Here is a 23,031-nt window from a genome sequence, read left to right on the forward strand (position 1 = left end):
TATTGACCAGCAAGGTATGATGCCTTCTGCTTCCGGTATACCTCAGTTGTTCAGAAAAGCAGTATTAGGAGTAAATCACAAACACAGAGGGGGTGGGATCCTATGTCCCTTAATGAACTCCAAGAAATAGATTTTATGGTAAATACAAAAATCTTATTTTCTTTCTCGTTCATGAAAGCACACAGGATTCAATTATTCTGCGACACTTGGGGCATCCAAAAGCACTCCAACTGATGGGCGGGCAACAGTAAGGAAATACTAACAGACTAACTGAACAAAACAAAAGAACTGGGGGCAGCCTGCATCTCAAAGAGCTGCCTGAAGCTAGCATAATTTAAAGTGATTGTAAAGGCTATTTTTTTTTTTTTTTAAATAACAAACATGTTATACTTACTTGCTCTGTGCAGTTGGTTTTGCACAGAGCAGCCCTGATCCTCCTCTTCTCGAGTCCCTCTTTGCTGCTCTTTGCCCCTCCCTCCTTTGAGTGCCCCTCAGCCATCAGCTTGCTACAGGAGGCACCCAAGCTGAGTCATAGCTCTGTGCATCCATTCAGACATGGAGCCCCTACCCCTCTCACCCCTGATTGGCTGACTGACTTTGATTGACAGCCATCGTGGACATTGCTGGAGAGAGAAGGAGCTCAGGTAGGTAATAAGGGATCGTGGACATTGCTGGAGAGAGAAGGAGCTCAGGTAGGTAATAAGGGGAATTCTGGGGGGGGGGGGGGGGGTTATTCTAATGCATAAAAGATGAAATGCAATTAAGATTAAAAAAAAAAAAAAACCTTCTGCCTTTACAACTCCTTTAAGGCCTAAACATCCAGGGGTAAGAGAAATGGGTGAAGAGAATATTTGTTAGCCTTGAAAATCTGAGAAGCACTCAAACAGAATGCCCGCTGGCAGGAGAGGGTGGACATTTGTTTCCATAATTTGTACAAAGATGTAAAAAAATAAACAAACAGCACATACTACATCCAAGCAGTGAAGGTAAATGCCCTTTGATGTAATAGAGCCAGACAAAGAGATGGAAGAACAGTCCCTATTGAGGCAAAAGCATTGTCCAACTGGATCCTTATTGCACGATCCTTCAATCAGGATGTCCAGCATTCAGGTGCTAGGAGTTTGCTGTAATGTTATCAAAAGAATATATTATTATGTCAAACATGTCCCCTGTACCGACAACAAGGTGTCAAGGACTCCTCCCCAACCCTTCAGGCTAGCATGTGTTAGGATTTCCCCAAACACCAAAGTTGGACTTAACCAGGCCAAAGTTACCCTTGCCTCGGTGCAAGGTTTGTCTACAGATTGAACCCGATTTATCCCACAATGATTGAATGTTGTGTTGTAGGGGTCTGGAGTGAAACAAAGCAAATAAGGTTGCTTAAAGAAGGCTACCATCAAGCCCAGAACTCTCACACAGAATCAGAGTTGGGCGGCTCCTTGACTGTGGAGCCTGTGAGCAGAAAGAATTTGTAGTTTTTCCTGGGGAAAGCTCAGGCTTGGCAGTGTCTAGGATTAGTCCAAGTTTTCTCAAGCAATGTGTCAAACAATTTTTTTTATCTCTGGACTGTCTGCATCACATTATCAGTCAGTATGTGCGCCAACTGTTGCCTCAGTAAAAGATCACCCAAGTATCCCACACTGGGAATTCCTTGGGAGTATAGTAAGGCTAGCAAAGGTGCCAACATGTTGGTGAACACTTGAGGTGCAGAAGACAGACCAAATGGAAGAGCTGTGCTTCTACAGAAAAATAATAAGATAAGATAGGGACATAAAAAGTATGCCTAGAAACTCTTCCTGATCGATGACAGACCTGATGGGTTCCATGTGTAATTTTTTTGGACCTGAATCCATTTAAAGCCTTTAAATCCAAAATAGGTTGTATGCCCCATTTTGGTTTTGTAACAATGAGAATGTGGGAATAAAAACCTTGAAACCTGTATGCTGTTGGAACAATGCCATTAACTCCTTGGTTCTGCTAGAGCAGCATGGAGCTGCTAGTCTTTATGAAGGCACAGGCAGACTGAACAATATGAGGCTGGGAGTGGTGGAGAGTGGACTCTAGATTATAGACCCTGGAAATCACTTACTGAAGCGAGGCATCCAAGATGCTTTCTGATCAGGTTTGTATACAGGTCAGACATTCTTCACTTTCCAAAGTGGGGCGTCCCTTAATACTAAAGAGCACTTGTCTGTACACTTGGAGGATTTAGGGGCCAAGGGCCTGTGATTGAACTGTGCTCTTGATTTGGGCCTGGCTTTGGAGCTTGAAGCCTGGGAGTAACAAAAGGTACTCTTCTTGGCCTCCGTGAATGTGTTCCTATTCACACAGCATGTCTAATTTTTGTTTAATATTTCCTACCTTTTAGATGTTTCTGAGGAGCAAGTGTCATGGCTGACTACAAGCATTTCTTAGCCAGCTCAGCATGATCAGCTGGGCTGGGGACTAACTTAGGATAGTTCTAATTACCATACAATAGAGAAACTCTGCTCCTAAAACTAAAACTAAACTAAACTATTAACACTTTTTGTTGAGTAGGACAGTGTTTTAAGCTCCGTACACATGGGTCTAATGTCGGGAGACAACGGGCAGTTGAAAAAAAAAATTGTCCGACATTCGGCCCGTGTGTATGTCAGACACATGGGCCAAATGTCGGACTTAAAAACCAGCAGCTGACCGACTACCATTCAGTGCTCTGAGACAATGGCAGAGAGGGCTGATCGGAGTGTTCTGGCGAGGGAACTGTCCCCCTGTCAGAACACAACAGCTCAGTAGGGGGGATCGCTGAACTAACCTTGCTGGGCTCCCACCAGAGCTGTCAGTTTTTTTTTCGTGCAACCCGCTGGGCTGTAATGCCGTGTACACACGGCAGGACTTTTTGACAGCAAAGGTCCGCCGGAACAAATCTGTCGGACAATTCGACCATGTGTGGGCTTCATCGGACCTTTACTGATGAAAAATCAGACAGACTTAGATTTAGAACGTTTCAAATCTTTCAGACGGACTTGAGTCTGGTGGAAAAATCTGTTCGCCTGTATGCTATTCCGATCGACAAAAACCGACGCTAGGGCAGCTATTGGCTACTGGCTATAAACTTCCTTATTCTAGTCCGGTCATATGTCATCACGTTCAAATTCATCAGACTTTGGTGTGATTGTATGTGGGAAAGTCCGTTGGAATTCCGCTCAAAAGTCTGTCGGGAAGACCTTCGGACCTAGTCTGCCAGAAAGTCCAGTCGTGTGTACACGGCATTAGTGTGTACCTGGCTTAAATTTAGCACACTTGATGAGATTACTAACTCCAGATAGGGTAAACGCTGCTTCCCAGCCTCTTCATAACAATTGGAAATGAAGCAGAATTTCTTCTTCATGGAAGTTTCATAAAAGCCCACCTGAAAAGGGTAAGCTACTATTTTTATTTTATAAATTTTTTTGTTTTGCTATGTAAATGAGGATATTTAACAAATATAAAGTAAATAATTTCCTAGTTTTGCTGCTAAAGTGTAAATGCCCTATAAGCTTATTTTGCTGGGGCAAATTAGTACTTTTACTCCTCAGTGACATTTTTTTATGAGCACATCCAAGTAAGCGCCAAAGAGCCATTAACCTTTAAAAGACATGCACTGTAATTATTTTTTACATTGCTGTTCCACAAACCAACATTTTAGCCAATGAGTTCTCTGCATATTTAGAGAGGTGAATAATTCAAGAAATAAGACAATGTTGATTAAACCATCTAAAAAGTAGTACATGGCTGAAGCATAGGTTCTATGCAGTCTACAAGGTCAGTAAGGATTTTAGCTTGTGACAAATTTAGTCTATTCCCCTAAAGTTTGACATACGGACATAACTGGCTATGTAGGTTGCAAAGCAGGGCCTGCTAGCATAAACAATGATGTGAAAATGATTTCTAAACGTAGTCAATAGGATTCTTAACCACTGCAAGACCATCTGCTACAGTTAAATGGCGGCACACTTCCTACTTTAAATGGCTGTCTTTAAAATGTTGCCAGCATGCAGTAAGTGTGGTTGTACAATGCAGATCACAGACAAGGTACACAGAAAGTGTCTCTTCACTACATGATCACTTAAACCACTCACAACAATCACAACCAGCTCTCCCCTGTTGTCACACACACACAGCCATTGTGGAAGCAAGGGAGAGCTAGGTGCCAACTGTGGGCAGTGTTACAGCACACAAATCTACCTGATCACAGTACCCCTAACTGACCACAGCCAGCGCCTGATTACAGCCAGAGCCAGTGTTTCAAGTTTGCTGATCCAGGCCAGTGCCGGTGTTTTCAGGTTGTGATCACAACCAGCAGCAGGGTTTTTAGTGTTGCAGATCATGGCCAGCGTTTACCTTTTCAACTTGGGGTGCCTGTTTTTAAAAATGTGGTAATTTTATGAGTGTTTCTACATTCCTGGTAGTCCAGGGCCTCTGATTCAGAGGTAGTAAGGAAATCAGATGCATTTTTTATGCTCCTTCAAATCCTGGAGGTGATTCTAGGAATTCGGGCTCCTCTCTGTGACTAGGCGAGAAAAAAGTCTCATGTCCTATCCCCATACTCAAGAAGACTAGCAGACTGTGTTTTGGGGTGTAAAGATAAGTATGCCTATGCTGTGTATAAGAAATCTTTAAATAAAAGGACTCATTCAATCTCCCCCCATATCACTAATTTACTAACAGACATATCAGCCGGGATGTCACACCACTTCCTCAAACTCAATCTATCCAAAAGTGAGCTCATGATTTTTCTTCCCCCACGTGCCCCTTCCCCCCGATTTCTCTGTCAAGATCAATAGCACTACTATCAGCCTGTCCCCACATGCCAAGGTTCTAGGTGTAGTCCTGGACTCTGAACTATCCTTTAAGCCCCACGTCCAAACACTTTCCAAATCTTGCCATCTCAACCTCCACAACATCTCCAAAATATGCCCCTTCCTAACCAATGACATAAGTTCACTCCCTGGTCATCTCCTGCCTCGACTATTGCAACTCCCTCCTCACAGGATTACCTTTACATAGGCTATCCCCCCCTTCAGTCCATCATGGATGCTGGGCTCGTCCACTTTACCAACCACTCAGTGTCTGCTACTCCTCTCTGTCAATTCCTCCACTGGCTTCCACTCACCCAACAAATTAAATTCAAAATTCTAACAATATATATTATAATAACTTATAACAATAACATCACTAACCTAGTCTCAAAATACCAACCTACTCGTTCCCTTCGTTTCCTTCCAAGACCTCCTGCTCTCTAGTTGCCTTGTCACCTCCTACCATTCTTGCCTCCAGGACTTTCCCAGAGCCTCTCCTATCCTTTGGAACTCCCTACCCCAATCTGTCCGACTATCTCCTACTCTGCTCGCTTTTAGATGATCCTTGAAAACACTTCTCTTCAGAGAAGCCTATCTGGCCCTCAGCTAACAACTGTACATTTACTTTCCCCACCAGCTCATTCCCCACAGCTATTACTTTTTGTGTCACTTGACACTTCCTCCTAGATTGCAAGCTCTAGCGAAGCAGTTCTCTCTGATTCCTCCTGTATTGAATTGCATTGTAACTGTACTGTCTGCCCTCATGTTGTAAAGAGCTACACAAACTGTTGGCGCTATATAGGAAAAAACTCAAGACCTTCCTCTTCTAGAAGGTGGATAACAAAGCTCTTCACAACGCCTTGAGGCGTTTCAGTTCGCATTGTGCGCTATACAAATTATTCATTCATTCATTCATAAATCCTATATGATAATAATAATAACTTTGTAAATCTTCAAAAGACTTACCATGCCTCTTTGCAATATGTTAGCGTGTCTGCTTTCCAAAATGGGGTCATGTTGTGGGTATTTCTACTGTCCTGGCACTTTACAGCCTCCAAAAGTGTAATAAGCAGTCAGGAAATTAAATGCTAAATACATGCCCATTGAAAGCCTGATGTGCTCCATGGATTTTGCACCTCACTATGTGGCTAGGCAGCAAAAAAGTCTCACATATGTGGTATGCCCATATTTTCAGCAGGAGTAGCAGAATGTGTTGTAGGGCGTAAGTTACCCATATGGTGTGTGAGAAATATTTTACTAAAATCACAACTTTGGAAAAAAACAAATTAAAATCTACAGGCTGTTCTATTTTTTAAGGTGACATGCACCAAATTAATAAGAACTGATACAGTATCTTTAATGTGGTTGTAAACCCTTACAACCAACTTTGACCTACAGGTAAGCCTAGATTAAGGCTCACCTGTAGGTCCAAGAAATATCTCCTAAACCTACACGGTTTAGGAGATATTTCCCGAAAGACAGGCACCGATGTCTACGGCGCATGCCGCGAGTGGCGCCTCGCGGCTTCGCCAGAATGACAGCGGCGGAGCAGCGAGACCCACCGAGAAGATGGATGCTCCGGACTACAGGGGACAGCGGTGACTTCGCTGGCTCCTGTGTCAGGTAAGTGACACATAATGGACTACTATGCGATGCATAGTAGTCCATTATGCTTTACCTTTGCAGGGAATCAAAGAGGAAGTAAACCCATCAGGGTTTACTTCCTCTTTAAGCCTGAGAGCAAGAAAGTAAAAGTAAAAGAGAAAGTAAAAGTATAGAAGTACATTTACTGCCTTTCGGTTTTGAGTCAGCAAGCATAGTTGCAATCTGGTGCATAGATTCTAGCATAGCTGCAGAGAACTTCTCCCCAGATAAGGTAGAATAGAGTGCCACATCTGACGGAGCTGAGGAAGACCCAGAAGAGTGTATACATTCAAGCAGGGAAAAACAATCCAAATGTGTCAGAACCACCCTGTGCAGGCCACCCTGGGGCGGTTATGGGATTATAAACTGGAGAGGTCCAATATAACGAAAATGCTCCCCTTGCACTTTGGATCCAAAATGTTGACCTGTTTAACAAAACCAACCCAATTGTGAACACCAGATAAAAATCTTGGGTACTCACAAAACAGCAGCTGGAGGTTCAAGTGGCTGAAGGTTACCAAGTCATTGTAGGCAGCAGCAAGGACTACTTTATCTAAAATCAAATGTCTCTTGCAAATAGGAGCGATTGCAGGATTGTGCTACTTCATGCAAAACAGGCAGGAACAAAAGTTAGAGAGTATGCATGCAACTAGTGATGAACAATTTGACCAGCATTTTAGCCTTTTTATGGAAACCAACAGAAAACAGAGTAATAATGGCAATCAACAGTACCGATAAATGTAGTATATACTAATCCTTGGCCCACATGGCCTATTCTTTAAAGACTCTTCAGCGATTGTGTCACATCAGGAGCTGTGGCAGGCTCTGGACCTGGAAGGCAGAGCCCACTGCCTGAAGGACATTCCAGGCAGTTCTGGCAATCTTCTGTCCAGTGGAGTCTGGGTATGGCCTCACAAAGCTATTGCTGAGGATACACTACTATGCATAGCTGTATATAGAGAAGCCCCCCCCCCCCAATCCATGCGCCTGGCCCCCTAATCTATGCGGGGCGCCAGATGCATGGATTCCAATGGTTTTTGAAGCATAATTAGAGCCTGAGGCTCTAATTGGCTTCAAAAAAGGATGGGGGGGTGTTGTTAGTTCCCCCCCCCCTAAAAATATTGAGCACCAGCTGCCACTGATATAGGGCCCAGTTCAGCAGCACATAAATGAAGTCATTATTGAAAAAAAAAAATCCATTCCCAAAAGGGAGAAACAGATCTATAAAATAGGTAAATATTTCTCAATAGAGAAAAGTTGTCCATCCTCCTAGAACAGTAGCAAAAACTGAAGCATGCTGGCAGTGGGATGGGTTTTATGTGGCCGGCCAATGGCTTTTTTGTTTGCTAGTGTCCAATTCTTCTTGTAGATGGCAATATACCCAATTGTCTCTGAATAACTGAATCCTGTGTCCCTTAGTGATAGAGAAATAAATACATTTTTGATTGTAGAGAAACTAGAGTAAGAATGTGTTCCCTGGCTTATAAATAGACATAATGAGAAATAACACATCTTTAGTCATCATCTTCATCACAAACACCAACAGCTTTATACGATGATGCCATAAGAATAGCTGGCACAGTTCCTTTCTCCATCTTGAGTGCAATGGAGTGCATGCAGAACAAAAGGTACAATGAAGTATACCCTACTTCATGTGTACCACTGTAGTTGCAGGTCTCTGCTTTAAGCAGTACATAGCAAAGCTAACATTCAGGGGCGGACTGACAACTCATGGGGCCCCCGGGCAATAGGAGATGATGGGGCCCCCAGGCAATCAGAGATTATGGGGCCACACTGTATACACACAAACAGTATACAATCACACAGTATACTTAGACATGTTTCTATTGGCTGAGAAGGTACTGGAGAAGTGGGGCAGCTATAATCTCTGGATTTTTAGACCAAAAGGATGTCAGCAAGGGATATTTCTACATACTGTCCTTGGTTTTACTGAGGCTGGCAATGCTGATGGGGCCCCCTAGTGGCCCAGGGCCCTCGGGCAGTGCCAGAGTGGCCAAATGGTCAGTCCGTCCCTGCTAACATTTATATACGGACAAAGCTTAGTCAAAAGCTAGCCAATAGAGGGCACAACCTGGAAACACAATTGGCCTGCTTCTGCCGCTTGCTGTAGATATTTTACAAAGAAGAGTTTCCAGTTTGGATGGTGGGAGGTAGATGTAAATTCTCAATAATACAGAAAGTACACTCAACTGTTCTTACTGTGGTACTACTGAACTGACAAACGTTTTGGAAGCACCGGCCTCGCACCTCTTCTATCTTTTCACACACACATCTGATGCATTTTAGAAGCCGAGAACAATTCTTCTGAGAAGAAAAGCTGAAAAAAAACAATCCCAGGTCTGATAAATTTGCTTTGTAGCCATGAAACAAAGTTGTAATAGAAAACTGTACCCCGCAGAGCAGGACCTAACTATATTACAATATATTGTAATACGTCCAATATTGCATTCAAAATTTTTTAATATATCCAATATGTCACATTCTACCAAGATAGCACAGTATAAGGTTTGCATTACTATGTAGGTGGAATCTAGTAATAAATCACAGTGTGTACTCCAGCAGCTGGATGATGCCTGGCCTATTGGCTCAGAGCTGACATGCTTGACATAGTACTGGATTTTATCAGCCATATTAAATGTTCCGGCTCATTTTGTAGCTATCAGTCTAGAGGCTGTGCATTCTGCGTGTGATCTCAGGCTGGAAATGGTGCAGTACAGAATGATGGGGTTTAATCTTCACAAATGTTTATGTGCCAAGCCATGGCAAATCGGGACAGCTGAGTATATGGAGGAAATTAAAGGAGTTTTTTTTTTCTTAACTCAATAAACAATAAACTCAATAGAGCTTTGAATAAGCCATTTAATACACCGCAAAGTGCATCAATACATGACTATGCGTGCATTGCACAGCATTGTGGTGTAAATAGGCCCCAAAGAAAAAAGGCAACTGCTTAATTTAAGCCATTTCCTGGCATCTAATATTGGGTGAAGCTGGCTTTTAAGAGGTCCGTAAATGTTTGCAAAAAATGATGTTATACTACTGCTCATAAAAACAAATGCGATTGTTATAGTTTCACAGCAAAGTACATCTTGCATTTTTTCAATCTTTAGAAAACAGTTTACACAGTATTATCACTGTGTACTATCTTACAGGAATTGTCTGGGCGGCCTATACATGGTTTCTCCTATATCTGAATTACAAAAGTATCCTGCCAACACAAATTCATAAACAGAGGTATAACTTTCCCTATCAAGCTCTAGTAGCATGTGATACTCCTCATTACAGGAAGGAAAACTGAATTGAAGGGATTACTTTTCTAATCCTGTATGAAAGAGTCCAAGTAGGTGTTGTAGAGCCCTTCATTTGACTTACTATAGAGCAGCTTTATTTTATTCAAATGTAGTACCAATGCAATTATTTTTTTTTTTACCATTCCTGAATTACTTTTAATTATTCTAAACATACATTTATGCATTCTAATCAGAGACAATTGCATCAAATGAGCCCGACAGATAGGTATATCCCGGGTACACCTACTATAGCGACACCCTTTCAATAACAATGTGAGTGAAACCCTGAACAACCAACTACATCATTTTGGCCGTATTTGTTGTTGTAAAGCTAATGATGCAGAAGATTCAAAGGGGAATTTACCAAAATTGGAGCAGCTGTGCATGGCAACCAATCAGCTTCCATCTTTCATCTTTATAGCTTAAAGTGGTATTAAAGTCAACGTTTTTCCTAAAAAGAAATAACATAACTCACATGCATTTGAATTTATTTTTAATTTCCTCCTCAGAGCTTCCTTTTCAATTGTCCTCTGCTCATGCCACTACATTCCCATTTTCTCAGTGCTCCTAGGACCTATGGAGTCCTGTTTGAGTCTGTGGAATACGTATGTTTCTGCTTTCTACTACAATGCTACGTACAGCCATGTAGTTCAGTGGTTCGAAACCCTGTCCTTAAGTACTAACAGGCCATGTTTTGGGAATTTCTCTTAAAAAAATAGCTGTCCAAAATACCAAGCCATTGACTCTGATTTAAAGCACATATGCAAGATAAAGGGAAACCTGCAAACATGGCCTGTTGGGGGTATTTGAGGACAGGGTTGAGAACCACTGATCTAGAGAACAGCACACAGCCGGAGGGACACAGCCACTGTTAATAACTGCTGTGGAGGAGAAGGAGAAGCATAGTGGAGGACAGTGGCATTGCTAGGGGGTGGCTTTTGGGGCTATAGCCCCGAATCTGGGGCCCATAGGCCCAAGTCTCTGCAGGAGTCCCCAAGCGGAGGGGAGGCTCTCTGGGGACCCTGATGCAAGGGGGAGGCTCTCTGGAGACCCTGATTTTAAGGGGGAGGCTCTCTGGGGATCCTGATATAAGTGGGGGCTCTCTGGGAACCCTGATGCAAGTGGGAGGCTCTCTGGGGGATCCTGGTGTAAGGAGGAGGCTCTCTGGGGACCCTGATGTCAGGGGAGGGCTCTCTGGGGACCCTGATGTAAGGGAAGGAGGTCTCCAGGGATATATACACACACACGTGTATATTACTGTATATACATGCTTATGCCCGCCCAAGCATATGAGTTTCTTTACTACGCTGCTATGGGCTCTAGCCCCAGATCTTTTATAGACCTAGCAACGCCCCTGGTAGAGAAGAAAGAAAGAAATGCTGGATTAGAAGTTGTAGTGCAGAACTGGAGCACAAACATTACAGCAACTCACAAAGGGTTCTATAGGTCCCAGTGACACGGGAACAGAAAGAGAATATGGGACAGCTAAAAAAGGAAGCCACAAGGAGGAAAAAAAAAAACAACAAAAAAACAAACGAGTTATAATATTATCTGAATTTGGAAAAATATTGCAATATTACCATTTTAACTGAACAAGCTGAAGATAGAAGCTGGTTGGTTGCCATGCACAGTTGCTCCAGTTTTGAGAAATTTTACCGGATTTGGTCATGTATAAAGATCCCCAAAAGCTGTACATTTCAGTCATTAACACTCTTGTCAAACTTCAGGGTGGCCTGTTAGGGTGGATCTTTAATTGGTAATGCATATTAGTTACCGTACTCAGATTCTGCTCTTCATTAAACGCAGGTAAACTATAGACTGCATCTAATTAAGCTTGGAATGTTTATAATTTAAGTAGGTCAGTAATTAAAGGGACAAATTAACCATCCTGCAGAAATGACCTAATTTTGGTACATAATGATGTAGTTATTGGGCAATCAGATTTTCCATCTTCTGTGTACAATCAATCACTTAATTAAGGTTTGAGCCACTTTTATTTGCTGACAAACAGCGCATGTAAGATAAGATTTACTGTAGTAAGAAGTGTTATGTAATGTGGATCCTTTTCTCTTGATGTTCATGTACACAAGTAATAAACATATTATACAATATTCTACATCTTTTGTTTTGTTTTTTATATAAAAGCTTTTGAATAATTTTTAGAAATGCCACATTTTGCATATGAAGTCAGTCCACAGCTCCCCACATAATGGGGCAATTTTAACATTTTACCTTGAGATAGTTTCGGCAGGATTTACACTATTCTGTGTGCCTACAGTGTGAATGGTAAAACACATGTGAAGGTGTAAATGGGCTCATAGACTCTGCCTCGGTTTTTCACTGCAGCCACATAAAAAAAGAACAGGATTTCTTCCTGAAATGCATTTTGCATGCAGCAAATGGCAGATTTTGCTCCATCAAAAAGGACAAAGGTGAACTTGTCACAGGTGTTCGGGAACTAGATTATCCATACTATATAGGGATTATGATTTTTTGATCCTGCCTTATATATCAAATTGCAAATTTTTGGGGAATTGCGTTTTGAAATTTAGTCGGTGATGGTCAGATCCATACTTTAGGCAACCCTGTTGAATTTGCAAGGAAAAAAAAATTCACACCGTCTTTATACAAGGAGAGAAATTACATGCTGCTCGAGGGTTATCTATTTGGATAAAGATTAGAAAGGAAAGCCCAGCACTTCCCATTTATTGTCAAATCAAGTATAAATTAGCCAAAACTGTCCTGTTATTCCTTAAAGGGGTTGTAAACCCTCGTGTTTTTTTACCTTCATGCCTGCTATGCATTAAGGTGAAAAAACTTCTGTCACTGACCATCGTTTTACTCACCTGAGCCCCGTAATTCCCACGCCGGAGACGCGCTCACACTCTGTCCATTGTCTAGGCTTTTGATTGGATAGATTGATAGCAGCGCAGCCATTGGGTCCCACTGCTGTCAATCAAATCCAATGACATGGGCGCCAGGGTGGGGTCGAGTCTGGCATTCTGTGTTTATGGATGCAAATGCTAGACTCTGGAGTGCACCTGCACGGGGAACTCCAAGGAGAGCACTTCTCCTAGATGGTTTCCCGATGCGGGGAGGAGCCACGAGCGCCGTTGGGGGACCCCAGAAGACCAGGATCGGGGCCACTCTGTTCAAAACAAACTACACTGTGGAGGTAAGTATGATATGTTTGTTATTTAAAAAAAAAAAGAAAAAAAAGAGGGCTTAGTAACCCTTTAAACCAGTGGAACTCTGGTGGAGGCTTCTAAAGTATGAATAGGGCGCCAAAATTCACCTGTGAAGAGGCTTTGGCAAAAAAATTATTTTAAGAAATAAAACTGGATATTTGTACTTTCTTCATTCTTTCCGAAGTCAAAATCTGCAAGTAAAATTTGACCTTTCCATTTGGATTTTAAAATGCCTTTAGCTAGAAAGGAAATGAACCATTAAAAAATAAAGCTTTGTCTTAACAAGTAATTCAAAAGTATGTTTTCTAAGACTATAGGTTAGTTGAAATATTGAGTACAGCATAGTCTGCAGTTTAAATGACAAAAGTAAAATCCAAAGTAATTCTGGTGCTTTGTTTATCCCTGACGGTATTACTGAGACAAAATGTATCAATCAAAACTTAATTTTGTTGGCTCATTATTAAAGCAGACACGAGAACATTCACCTCGAAATATCTGTGACCCGTTCCTCTTTATCACGACAGGTACATCAATCATGGCCAGGCACTGTTCATCTGTGAGTAATTTACGCATCGAGAGGAGTGATGACATCCTAATGCAGACATAATAGAATTTCCTTGCCTCTCTTACTGTTAAACCCCATAGTATAATTTTCTAGTAGCCTAATCTCTAGCCAACCATAAAAAAAAAAGCTCTGATCCCCAGCCCGCGTCTGTTTTGGAACAGCTTTTGCACTTTACAAAACGAAGTCTTGGGCCTCTAGCCTTGGTCCGCACTATGAACTGAAACATCATTAGCATTATTTTTAATGTAATTGGCATTTTACCTCTTGTTAATTACCCATCAAAATGTTCTGCTCAGATAAAAAAAAATTATATGAGCGTGGAGTAATTTTTCCCTTATGAAATAAACATTTAACATTTTAATGTCTCTATTTCTCATTAATTGGTATGTTATCACTACCTGAAATTATTCCTTCATCTGCTCTCCTCATAGAAATTCATTCTTAACTCCAGACACCGGTGTGCAGTATTTTTACGAGAAAAAAACCTGTTGCATAATCTTTGTACATGACTTTTTTTGCATGCAGAATACAAAGAAGGTCAAACATATGAAGCAAACACAGTGAGATCCATGTAATAAAACTTTGGCGATTTGAAAAAGTTGCCTTTTGTGCTTTTGTAAATGGACACTTTTGTGTTTTAATTGTTTCTTAGCCCTTGTACACACGGTCGGACATTAGGACGGAAAATGTCCGATCGGACCGTGTTGTCGGATAATCCGACTGCGTGTGGGCTCCATCGGACTGTTTCCGTCGGAATATCCGACCAACAAAGTTTTAGAGCAGGGCTATAAAATTTTCAGACAACATGATCCGATCGGATTTTGTCCGATTGCGTGTAGAGAATTCCGATCGGACAAAGTGCCACGCATGCTCAGATCAAATTCCTAGACCAAAGCTATTGGCTACTAGCCTGAACGTAGTCCCATCGTAATGAAATAACGTCACCACGTTCTGGACGATCGGATTGTCTGACAACTTTGTGCGACCGTGGGTATGCAACAGTTTCGGACAAAATCCGTCGGACAAAATCCAACGGATTTGGTTGTCAGAATGTCTGACTGTGTGTACAAGGACTTATTGTCTTTTCTACACAACTCTGTGTCTTACTGACGCCATCCTTGTCTCCCTGACTCCATCCCTGCTTTTTTTACTTGCTGAACATGCAGCTTGAAAAATAATATCCACCTACCCTTTGCTCCTGAGTAGCCACGAAGGTCTGAAATCCAGGGGCCACGCCAAACCCCAGTTCTTGGATAAATGGCGGCTCAGACTGGCTGTGTATTTGTACTTTCACTCCAGCTTCAAAAGTAGTTTCCTCTGTAGAAAAAAATTAAAAAGATGCGTCAGATGGTTGCAAGTAAAGTTTCCCACAAATATGTTTGTTCTATATGTTTTTTTTTTTTAAACAGAAGGTATTCACAATATCTCTGCTACAAATTAAAGTGGTTTTAAAGCCTAAACATTTTTTACCTTAATGCATTCCCTGCATTAAGGTAAAAATGTTTAGGCATTGATTTTGCTCCCCCCCCCCCCTATATACTTGAGCCCTTATTTGATCCAGCACTGTGCACATTTGCAGCTCTTCTCTCCCATCTCTTCCGTGTGTCTCTGGCTTTGCTGGGGCACCAGGAGCCATTGGCTCCCAATGCTGTCAATTAAAGCCAGTGATAAGGGACCAGGGCCGAGTCCCGCTGTCTGTGTCCATGGACGCAACAGCGGGGCTTGGGAGCAAGCACGCATGAGTGTCCCCATGGGAAGCGCCTTCCCGCGGGGGCACTGAACAGAGAGGAGGAGCCAGGAGCACCAGCAGGTGACCTGAGAAGAGGAGGGTTGGGGCTGCTCTGTGCAATTCCATTGCACAAAGCAGAGAAGTATAGAGAGGTTTATTAAAAAAAAAAAATCCTTTACAATCATTAACTACTTGATTATTCTAGAAATTCAAGGGCTTGTCATTAAAAAATTGTGCCTAAAGTCATACAAATGTAATATATGTTTTACAAGCCCATCTTACCATAATACAATAAAGGTTCTGTATGAATTGCTTCAGAAATAATAATAACTTCCACATTTACTCTGTACAATATTTAGTGAGTGTCTTATTACTTTAACAGAAGAAAAAAAAAAAAAACTTTAGTTTAAAAAAATGAACCTTAAATTCAAATGACAAAACATAAAAAAAACTTTTTTTCAGTTGTACAAAGATTGTGATATATCAGTATAGAGTTAAAATTAGAAAGTAATCATATCATTATCTTCATTATTATCATAACAATTTAGCCATAGCCACTTCTGGAGAAAGACATTCTATATTGACCTTCATGTTGGGGGAGTATTCGATTATTTTGATGTACTGACTACTGACAAGCAATTTTGAAAATGTTACAAAAGTGGAATATTATAGCTTCATCATTTTTGCTCTGTGGTCTTTATCGAACTGCACCTCATCCTAAGATATGGTGCAACAAACAGTGACTAATCAGATATTGACTTTCTGTAATTGCGCTGACCTGTAGAAATTTGATCTCTGGTTAGTATTATGCCCCATACACATGATCGGAATTTCCGATGGGAAATGTTCAATGTGAGCTTGTTGTCGGAAAGTCCGACCGTGTGTATGCTCCATTGGATATTTGCTGTTGGAACTTCCAAACACAAATGTTTAAGAGCAGATTCTGAAATTTTCCAACAAAAATCTTTTTGTTGTCAGAAATTCTGAGCATGTGTACATAAGTCCGACGCACCAAATTCAACGCATGCTCAGATTCAAGTACGAGAGGGAAGCAATCGGTCTTGTAAAACTAGCATTTGTAATGGAGATAGCACATTAGTCACGCTGCAAATTTTTTAATCTTTCAATGCAGAGAATTCTCTTCAACTTTATAATGCTAGAATAATGAACTTTGCTGCTGATATTCACAGAGTTCTGACAAACGGATTTCTTATTATTTTGCGTGATCTCCTGAATAATCTTTGTTTTTGTTAGTTTTTTTTCCCAAGATCTCCAGAATAATCTTTATTTTATTTTTTTATAGCGATTTTTGTTGTTGTTTTGTATGTCAAGTTACCACAACACCATTATTATCTTGTATTTATTAACCTCAAAGAGCTTGGTTGTGTCCCCTGTTAATTTGACATTGCATTTTTGAAATGTACCTGCCTACTCACAAATAAACTTTCTTTTTTGAAGTAAAACACATAGCTAAGTATTTGTCAAAACAAAAATAAAAAATGTATTAGGGGTCCTAGAGGAAGGCAACGCTGGAGAAACAGTTGGAATTGGTGAAGCCTTTTGTACCCCAGGGCAGACATCAGTTATTTGACAGGCAAAATTGGTAGCCTGAGGAGTCAATTTAATAGGGAGCAAAATCCGGTCCAGGACTCCGATAGATCGGGGAGCAGCAGCAGATGACATGTATGTGCCGAGGCTGTGGTCTTACAACAGCCTATGTCTTTTGCCAGACCACACCAAACCCAGGCCATCCCTCTCAACACTTACTTGAACGCTTTTTTCCAGGCTGTGGCTGTGGTATTGGAGGTGTTGCTGGAGGTGGTGGAGGAGTCATATGGTCCAACTCACAGATGTGGCTTTTATTGGTGAATCGGCCCCTCACACCCTTATTTAGGGCCTGAAATATGAACTCCTCAGATGAGGTGTTGGCCCTCCTCAATTACTTGCATCTTACTGGCCGTCATACACGCAAAGGACTTCTGGACACTAGAGGTTGTTGCGAGTACCGCAGTAGCCTGCCAAATCAAATTAGTCGCTAACTCCTCCAGGTTCTTCACCATCCTGGTCTTTTTTGTTGGAAGGTGGAGGGGAGGAACCTGGGATTTGGTCAGTTTGCTGGGCATGGCCACCTCCTGGCTGCCATTTTCCACGGCCACCTCCTGGCTGCCACTTTCCACGGCCACCTCCTGGCTGCCACTTTCCACGGCCACCTCCTGGCTGCTACTTTCCAGTGTATGAAAATGGTACATAGTTTTAGTTTTTTTGGTCATCAATCACACATAATTTTGAGCTCATGACTGTTGCAAATTGAATGTTATCAAATAGAAAAGACTATCATTCTGACCCCAGCATTTTTCATTCTTGTCCCAATCATTTTTGGCTACTATTGTCTATTGATATGTACACCATTTTGTTAAATCAGAAATTACTGATCAATAAAAACATCTAGTTAACATCATTAATTTTTGGACAAGAAATATGTAGAACAATGCTATATCTGGCTCAAGCTGGGCTCTGCCACATCATCTTCCTTGGTGGAAGGCCCAGGTTGTACATCGGAAGCCTCATCTGAGGTGGAAGGAAGTGTGAAAGGAAGGGTTGAGAGTGATGGCCTGGGTTCACTCTGGTCTGACAATAACTGCAGTCTGTCATAGTACCAGAGCCTGGGGACATATATGTCATCTGCTGCTGCTCCTGATCTTATGGAATCCTGGACCTTTTTGTGCTCCCTATTATATGTGCTCCTCAGGCCACCAATTTTGCACTTCAAATAGGTGATGTCTGCCGTCGGAATCACTGGCTTCACCAATTCCAACAGTTGATCCAGGGCTGCCTTCCTCTTTAGTTTATTGTTAAAAAATTGGTGTTTCACTTGCCACAGACAGGGCAGCTCCCTGTACTTATCAATAAAGTTGGGGAGGAAGTCATGGTCATTAAATTTATCCATTTTCTCTGCAAGACACAACACAAGACAAACCCTAATGTCAGGCTAAACTCTCCTAATCTTGTCTCAATATAGGCCCCAATCTATAAAAGCAGTATAGGCCACTAACCACTGATGCCCCAAGTTAAAATTGTACCTTCGTTTGCACAATTGGTGCTTATGCTACGCCGTCCACCGCTCACAGATCGTACATACAACGCACGCGTGTTATGCTTTATATACACTGCGCATGCGTGAAACTCCACCCCTGACCTTTTTCTAGTGTATTCCCCACCCCTTCTCTTTCTGTGCAGTGGGCGAGCACATGGCGGAGAGACAACAGGTGCATGCAGAGAGCAGCAAAGAGGAGGATGAGGAAAGAATGGAGCCAGAAACGTCCCGATCCAGGAGGAGATTTAAGGCCTCACATATGTCCTGTGTAGAAATGGTGGAGAAGGCGGACATCTTGAAGAGTGACGACTATGATGGGAAGTATGGACCGTACAGAAACCCAAATGTGAGAAAGGCCAAGATCATGACTAAAGTTGTGAAAAGTCTGCAGAAGAATTTTGCGGTACAACGATCCAAGGAGCAATTGACCTCATATTAAGAGAGCAGGATCAGTACAGAGGGATCAAGAGAGTGCTGCAAAAAAAGTAAGTATTTTATCGTGAGTTCCTATTATTATTACTTTTGTGCTGGTACATGTGCTTTTCTTTACTGTTGTACAGTTTAAAATGGCCCGTTTCAGGTTCATGGACAAGTAGTAATAGTTCGTATTAAACATTGTTCGTTCGACCACTAATACAATGTTTTTGGCAGATGCAGGTTAACTACATTTGTTCATGCCTATTTCTATTAAAAGAAGTTTAGTACTTTGTTGTCTAGATGGGTTTGTAACTATAATGAAATGAAAACTTGTTTACACATCTGGATGCAGGAGCACTAGTGTGGGACACCAGAACACCCTTTTTAGCATGTCCCACGCAGGTACTCCAGTGGATAGTAGGGGTCTCTCCATGTGTGATACTTTACCAAAAAAGCTAAGTACTCCAGCTTTAAGAAAGGGAAAAAAATCATGTCTTCAGCTTGGAACTCTGCCAAAACAGACAATTGTACGTCACTTCCAAGCAATGTTTCATAGTACTATTTTTTGCCTCAAATATCTGTGTGCTAAGTATACCTTTTTTTAATTCAAATAGAGGAGAAAAGAATCGGGACGTATGAGGACACCAGGAACCTCATTACTCCAGAAGAAGGGGAAATCCCCATACACCCTGAAAAAGATGTGGAGGGAGGAGAGGTTCATGAATTGGGTGAAATAGTGAACACAACAAAAGAAAAGACGGCCTAGTGTTGAAAGCACAGCCAATACCCCTAGGGATGTTAAAAATAAGATGGACCAGTCCATAGATAAAATATATATATATTTTTATTAGAAATACTTAATGCGTATATTACATTTTCAAAGTGTCCCTGTCCTTAATGCCGTCGCTGTGATGCCCGGCGTGTGGGAGACCTACATGCCCCCATGTTTTGCTTGGGGTGCCTGTGGTCTTCATGCCCATCTGGCATGGCATGCCTGCTGCGCCTCTTCGAGTTTGCGCTCCATTGTTGAGCGCAGGCAGACGGGCTTCCCACAGGCCGGTGACATCACGACATGGGCCGCCTCGTCAGGGATCTCCATAGGCAGACTGGCTGCAGCCAATGGCGCACCAGTCTGCCTCGTCAGCTTCAACTGTGGAGGCGGCCGATGGCACCTGACCACAGCTGATCCTCATAACCCTTACGGGTTATTTAAGGCCTACACACATGGCGATTAGCATGCCATGTGTTGCATGTCGCTGTGTACTGCCTTTCAGATATACTGCAGTCTAGGTGAGAATTGGACCGTTGGTAACCTTATATTTTGCTACCTCTATGCTATTTATGCTCAGGCAATTATTCTTACTTCCTGATACATCTTTTATTTTCCTACTAGACATACTTTTGGTAACCCCAGCTGATGTTATACTGTTTTGGCTATCTATTCAGCCATACAGTGGAGATCCTGCAGTCACAGTGCCCACGGACAGCCTTACTCAGTGCCCTGACTTACTGATACTAAGGCCCTCAGTGGCACATATCCACAGGTTACTCTACTACAACACTGAGTTTTTCTTATTGTTACCACAGTACTTCTACCCCCTACTGGTGATTATCGGTGACAGTTTCAGGCTTGTGAGTATATTCAATCTTTTTAGTACCATTCATCACAGATGTCCATGTAGAGCTGTGCACCTATTTTCTTTGTTATAATTGTACTAATCTGACTATATTTATATTGTAGACCATGTGTATACGAGATGTTTTTTATGCCTAGGAAAAAGGACGGATAGTCGGCATTATTCTCAATACTGCATATGTCGAAAACCATCTTCTAACCAGCTTTGTTAAATACCCTTTACTGTATATGTTGGACACTTTGAAAATGTAATTTACGCATTAAGTCTTTCTAATAAAGATATATATATATTTTATCTACGGACTGGTCCATCTTATTTTTAACATCCCTAGGGGTATTGGCTGTGCTTTCAGCACTAGGCCATCTTTTCTTTTGTTTGTGAGCCTTTGACTCACTGCCACTCTGCACGTAATAATTTTGTTCATAGTGACCACCACAGGTCAGTGTCTGAGACCACAGCTTCAGGTAATAGATGTATGCATGCATATTTATAATACATTGTGTTTTTTTTTATTTTTAGTGATGTGGAAGAAGATGATGTCTAGAAGATGTCTAGATGGATGTTGTGGAAGAAGAAACTAATTTTAACAGTGCAAGTGCACAGATCCTCATCGGGGAGATCATGGCGTGCAGTCGTGAATGAGAGAAGGTCAAGGAAAACATCAATGATGTTGAAAAAAGACTCAACATCATCATTGATGTTTTAGGCAGAATCTAAAACATACAAAAAAATTACCAGATTGTCATTATATTTTTTATTTTTAGTAAATGTTTAAAGTAATTTAAAAGCCACATTTTGAAGACGCACACAGTGTGTCAACATGTGCCATCTCCCATCACGGGATATCAATGTACGCATTTTGTGGGTGCAACCCCTTCCTCGCGAGTTGCAACTAAAGTAGATGAGAGGAAGGGGTTGCACTCCCGAAACACGTCCATTGATCCCCCATGATGGGAGCTAGCACATGTTGATATTAGGCATGAGATCAGGAGGGAAATCCACATTTTGACTGCCAATTTGTGTGCATCTTCAAAATTTAGCTTTTACAGGGGTGATATCACCCCATCTGATGACAGTTTTGGCATACTAATGTCACATATTGCCTTCAATCTATCAAAGTTGAACTTTGTAAGTTCCTGAGTTGTGTATGTTCTATGGTTTTATATATGCATGTTTAACCCAAGACTATATACTGTCACAAATAAATGTTATTCACCAAAGATGTTGGTTTGTTAAAAAACCATTTTCTAATGCACATGTGAATGTGCACGAAGTAACATGTTTTATACTCAACAATGTGTGGCTTCTTCTTTCAATGCTCAATACCAGTTTTTGGAGTAAGTTGTTGTAGATACAGGGACAAGGGGGGGTATTTACTAAAGGCAAATCAACTTTACACTACAAGTGCAGTTTCAGTGCACTTTCAAGAGTACTTGTAGTGCATAGTGGATTTGCTTTTTAGTAAATAACCCCCACAGTGCTCTAAAATTTGCCCCAATCAGGCTATTTTAGGGACTCAAAGCAATTAATTCATGGAGCTGAAAAGGATTTTTTTTTTCATTAATGTATTACATACATTAACAACAAAAACAATGTGTGTGTGTAGCAGAGCCACAACATAATAGTTAGCTGAAGAAGAGATTGTCACCTCATGTATCAAATAAATTACGTTTGCACTATTGAAGAAAATGTCCAAAAATAAAAGGCCATTGGAGAACCTAGGAGACAGATAAGAAACACAAGCAGTAAATCAAATGTAATATGAGTTAAGTTTATAAAAAATATTTTACACATTGTCTGGCAAATCATTGCCCCCCCTACCCGCAAAGTACTCTTGTCTTACTTCACGGGTACTTTGGGGAGGCAAGCCAAGACAGCTAACTTCAAGAGCCATTGTTTGATTTTGAAACCCGGCCTCAGTCCTAACTGAGGCCACATAGTTTGTTGCATTTTTCCTTAGGAAATTATGGAGTATGCAGCAAGAACAATATGATTCAGTTTATATTCTGCCATGTTGATCGGTGTGAGAAATAGGCGGAACCAGCTGGCCATTATTCCAAATGCGTTCTCTACCACTCTTCTGGCTCTGGACAGCCGGTAATTAAAAATCCTCTGGTTCGGGGTCAGGGTCCTCATCGGGAACGGCCGCATCAGATGGTCAGCCAGCGCAAATGCTTTATCAGCCACAAAGTCCTGCCACGTTGTCTTCCGGAGGTGGAAAGCCCAAGCTGTCATTCTGGAGATGTCCGCAGAACTCAATCTGGGCGATGACTCCACCATCTGACATTTTTCCCCACATCCACATACAGGAACTCATATGTTACCGACACCACTGCCAACAGCACAATACTATAAAACCCCTTATAATTGTAATAGTATGACCCAGAGTTGGGGGGTGGGACTATGTGGACGTGCTTCCTATCTATTGCCCCTCTGCAGTTGGGAAAATCCTACTGCTGGGCAAACTAGGAAGCCACAGTCTGCCATTCCTGTGGGTTTGAAGGAAAGTTCAACCAACATAAGTATAACATTTATTTTAAGGAGTAAAACTTGAAACAGTACCATTTGAAAGTATTCAGGCAGGCCCATGCACTACATGCTTTGGTGAATTCATCCAGAAATCTGA

General features: G+C 41.6%; 1 protein-coding gene across 2 annotated transcripts in view; it reads right to left on the reverse strand.

Annotated features, from left to right (window-relative positions):
• Positions 1–23,031, reverse strand: part of ASIC2 (acid sensing ion channel subunit 2) — a 1,070,968-nt gene that overhangs the window by 150,985 nt on the left and 896,952 nt on the right. For both annotated transcript variants that reach the window (XM_077460169.1, XM_077460168.1), the window contains exon 3: positions 14,718–14,845. In XM_077460169.1, the coding sequence (XP_077316295.1) occupies positions 14,718–14,845 (128 nt within the window). The remainder of the gene's footprint in view (positions 1–14,717; positions 14,846–23,031) is intronic.

This window comes from Lithobates pipiens, unplaced genomic scaffold, assembly GCF_037356315.1.
Source record: "Lithobates pipiens isolate NorthernLeopardFrog02 unplaced genomic scaffold, aLitPip1_a1.2 Scaffold_28, whole genome shotgun sequence".
NCBI classification, from domain to species: domain Eukaryota; kingdom Metazoa; phylum Chordata; class Amphibia; order Anura; family Ranidae; genus Lithobates; species Lithobates pipiens.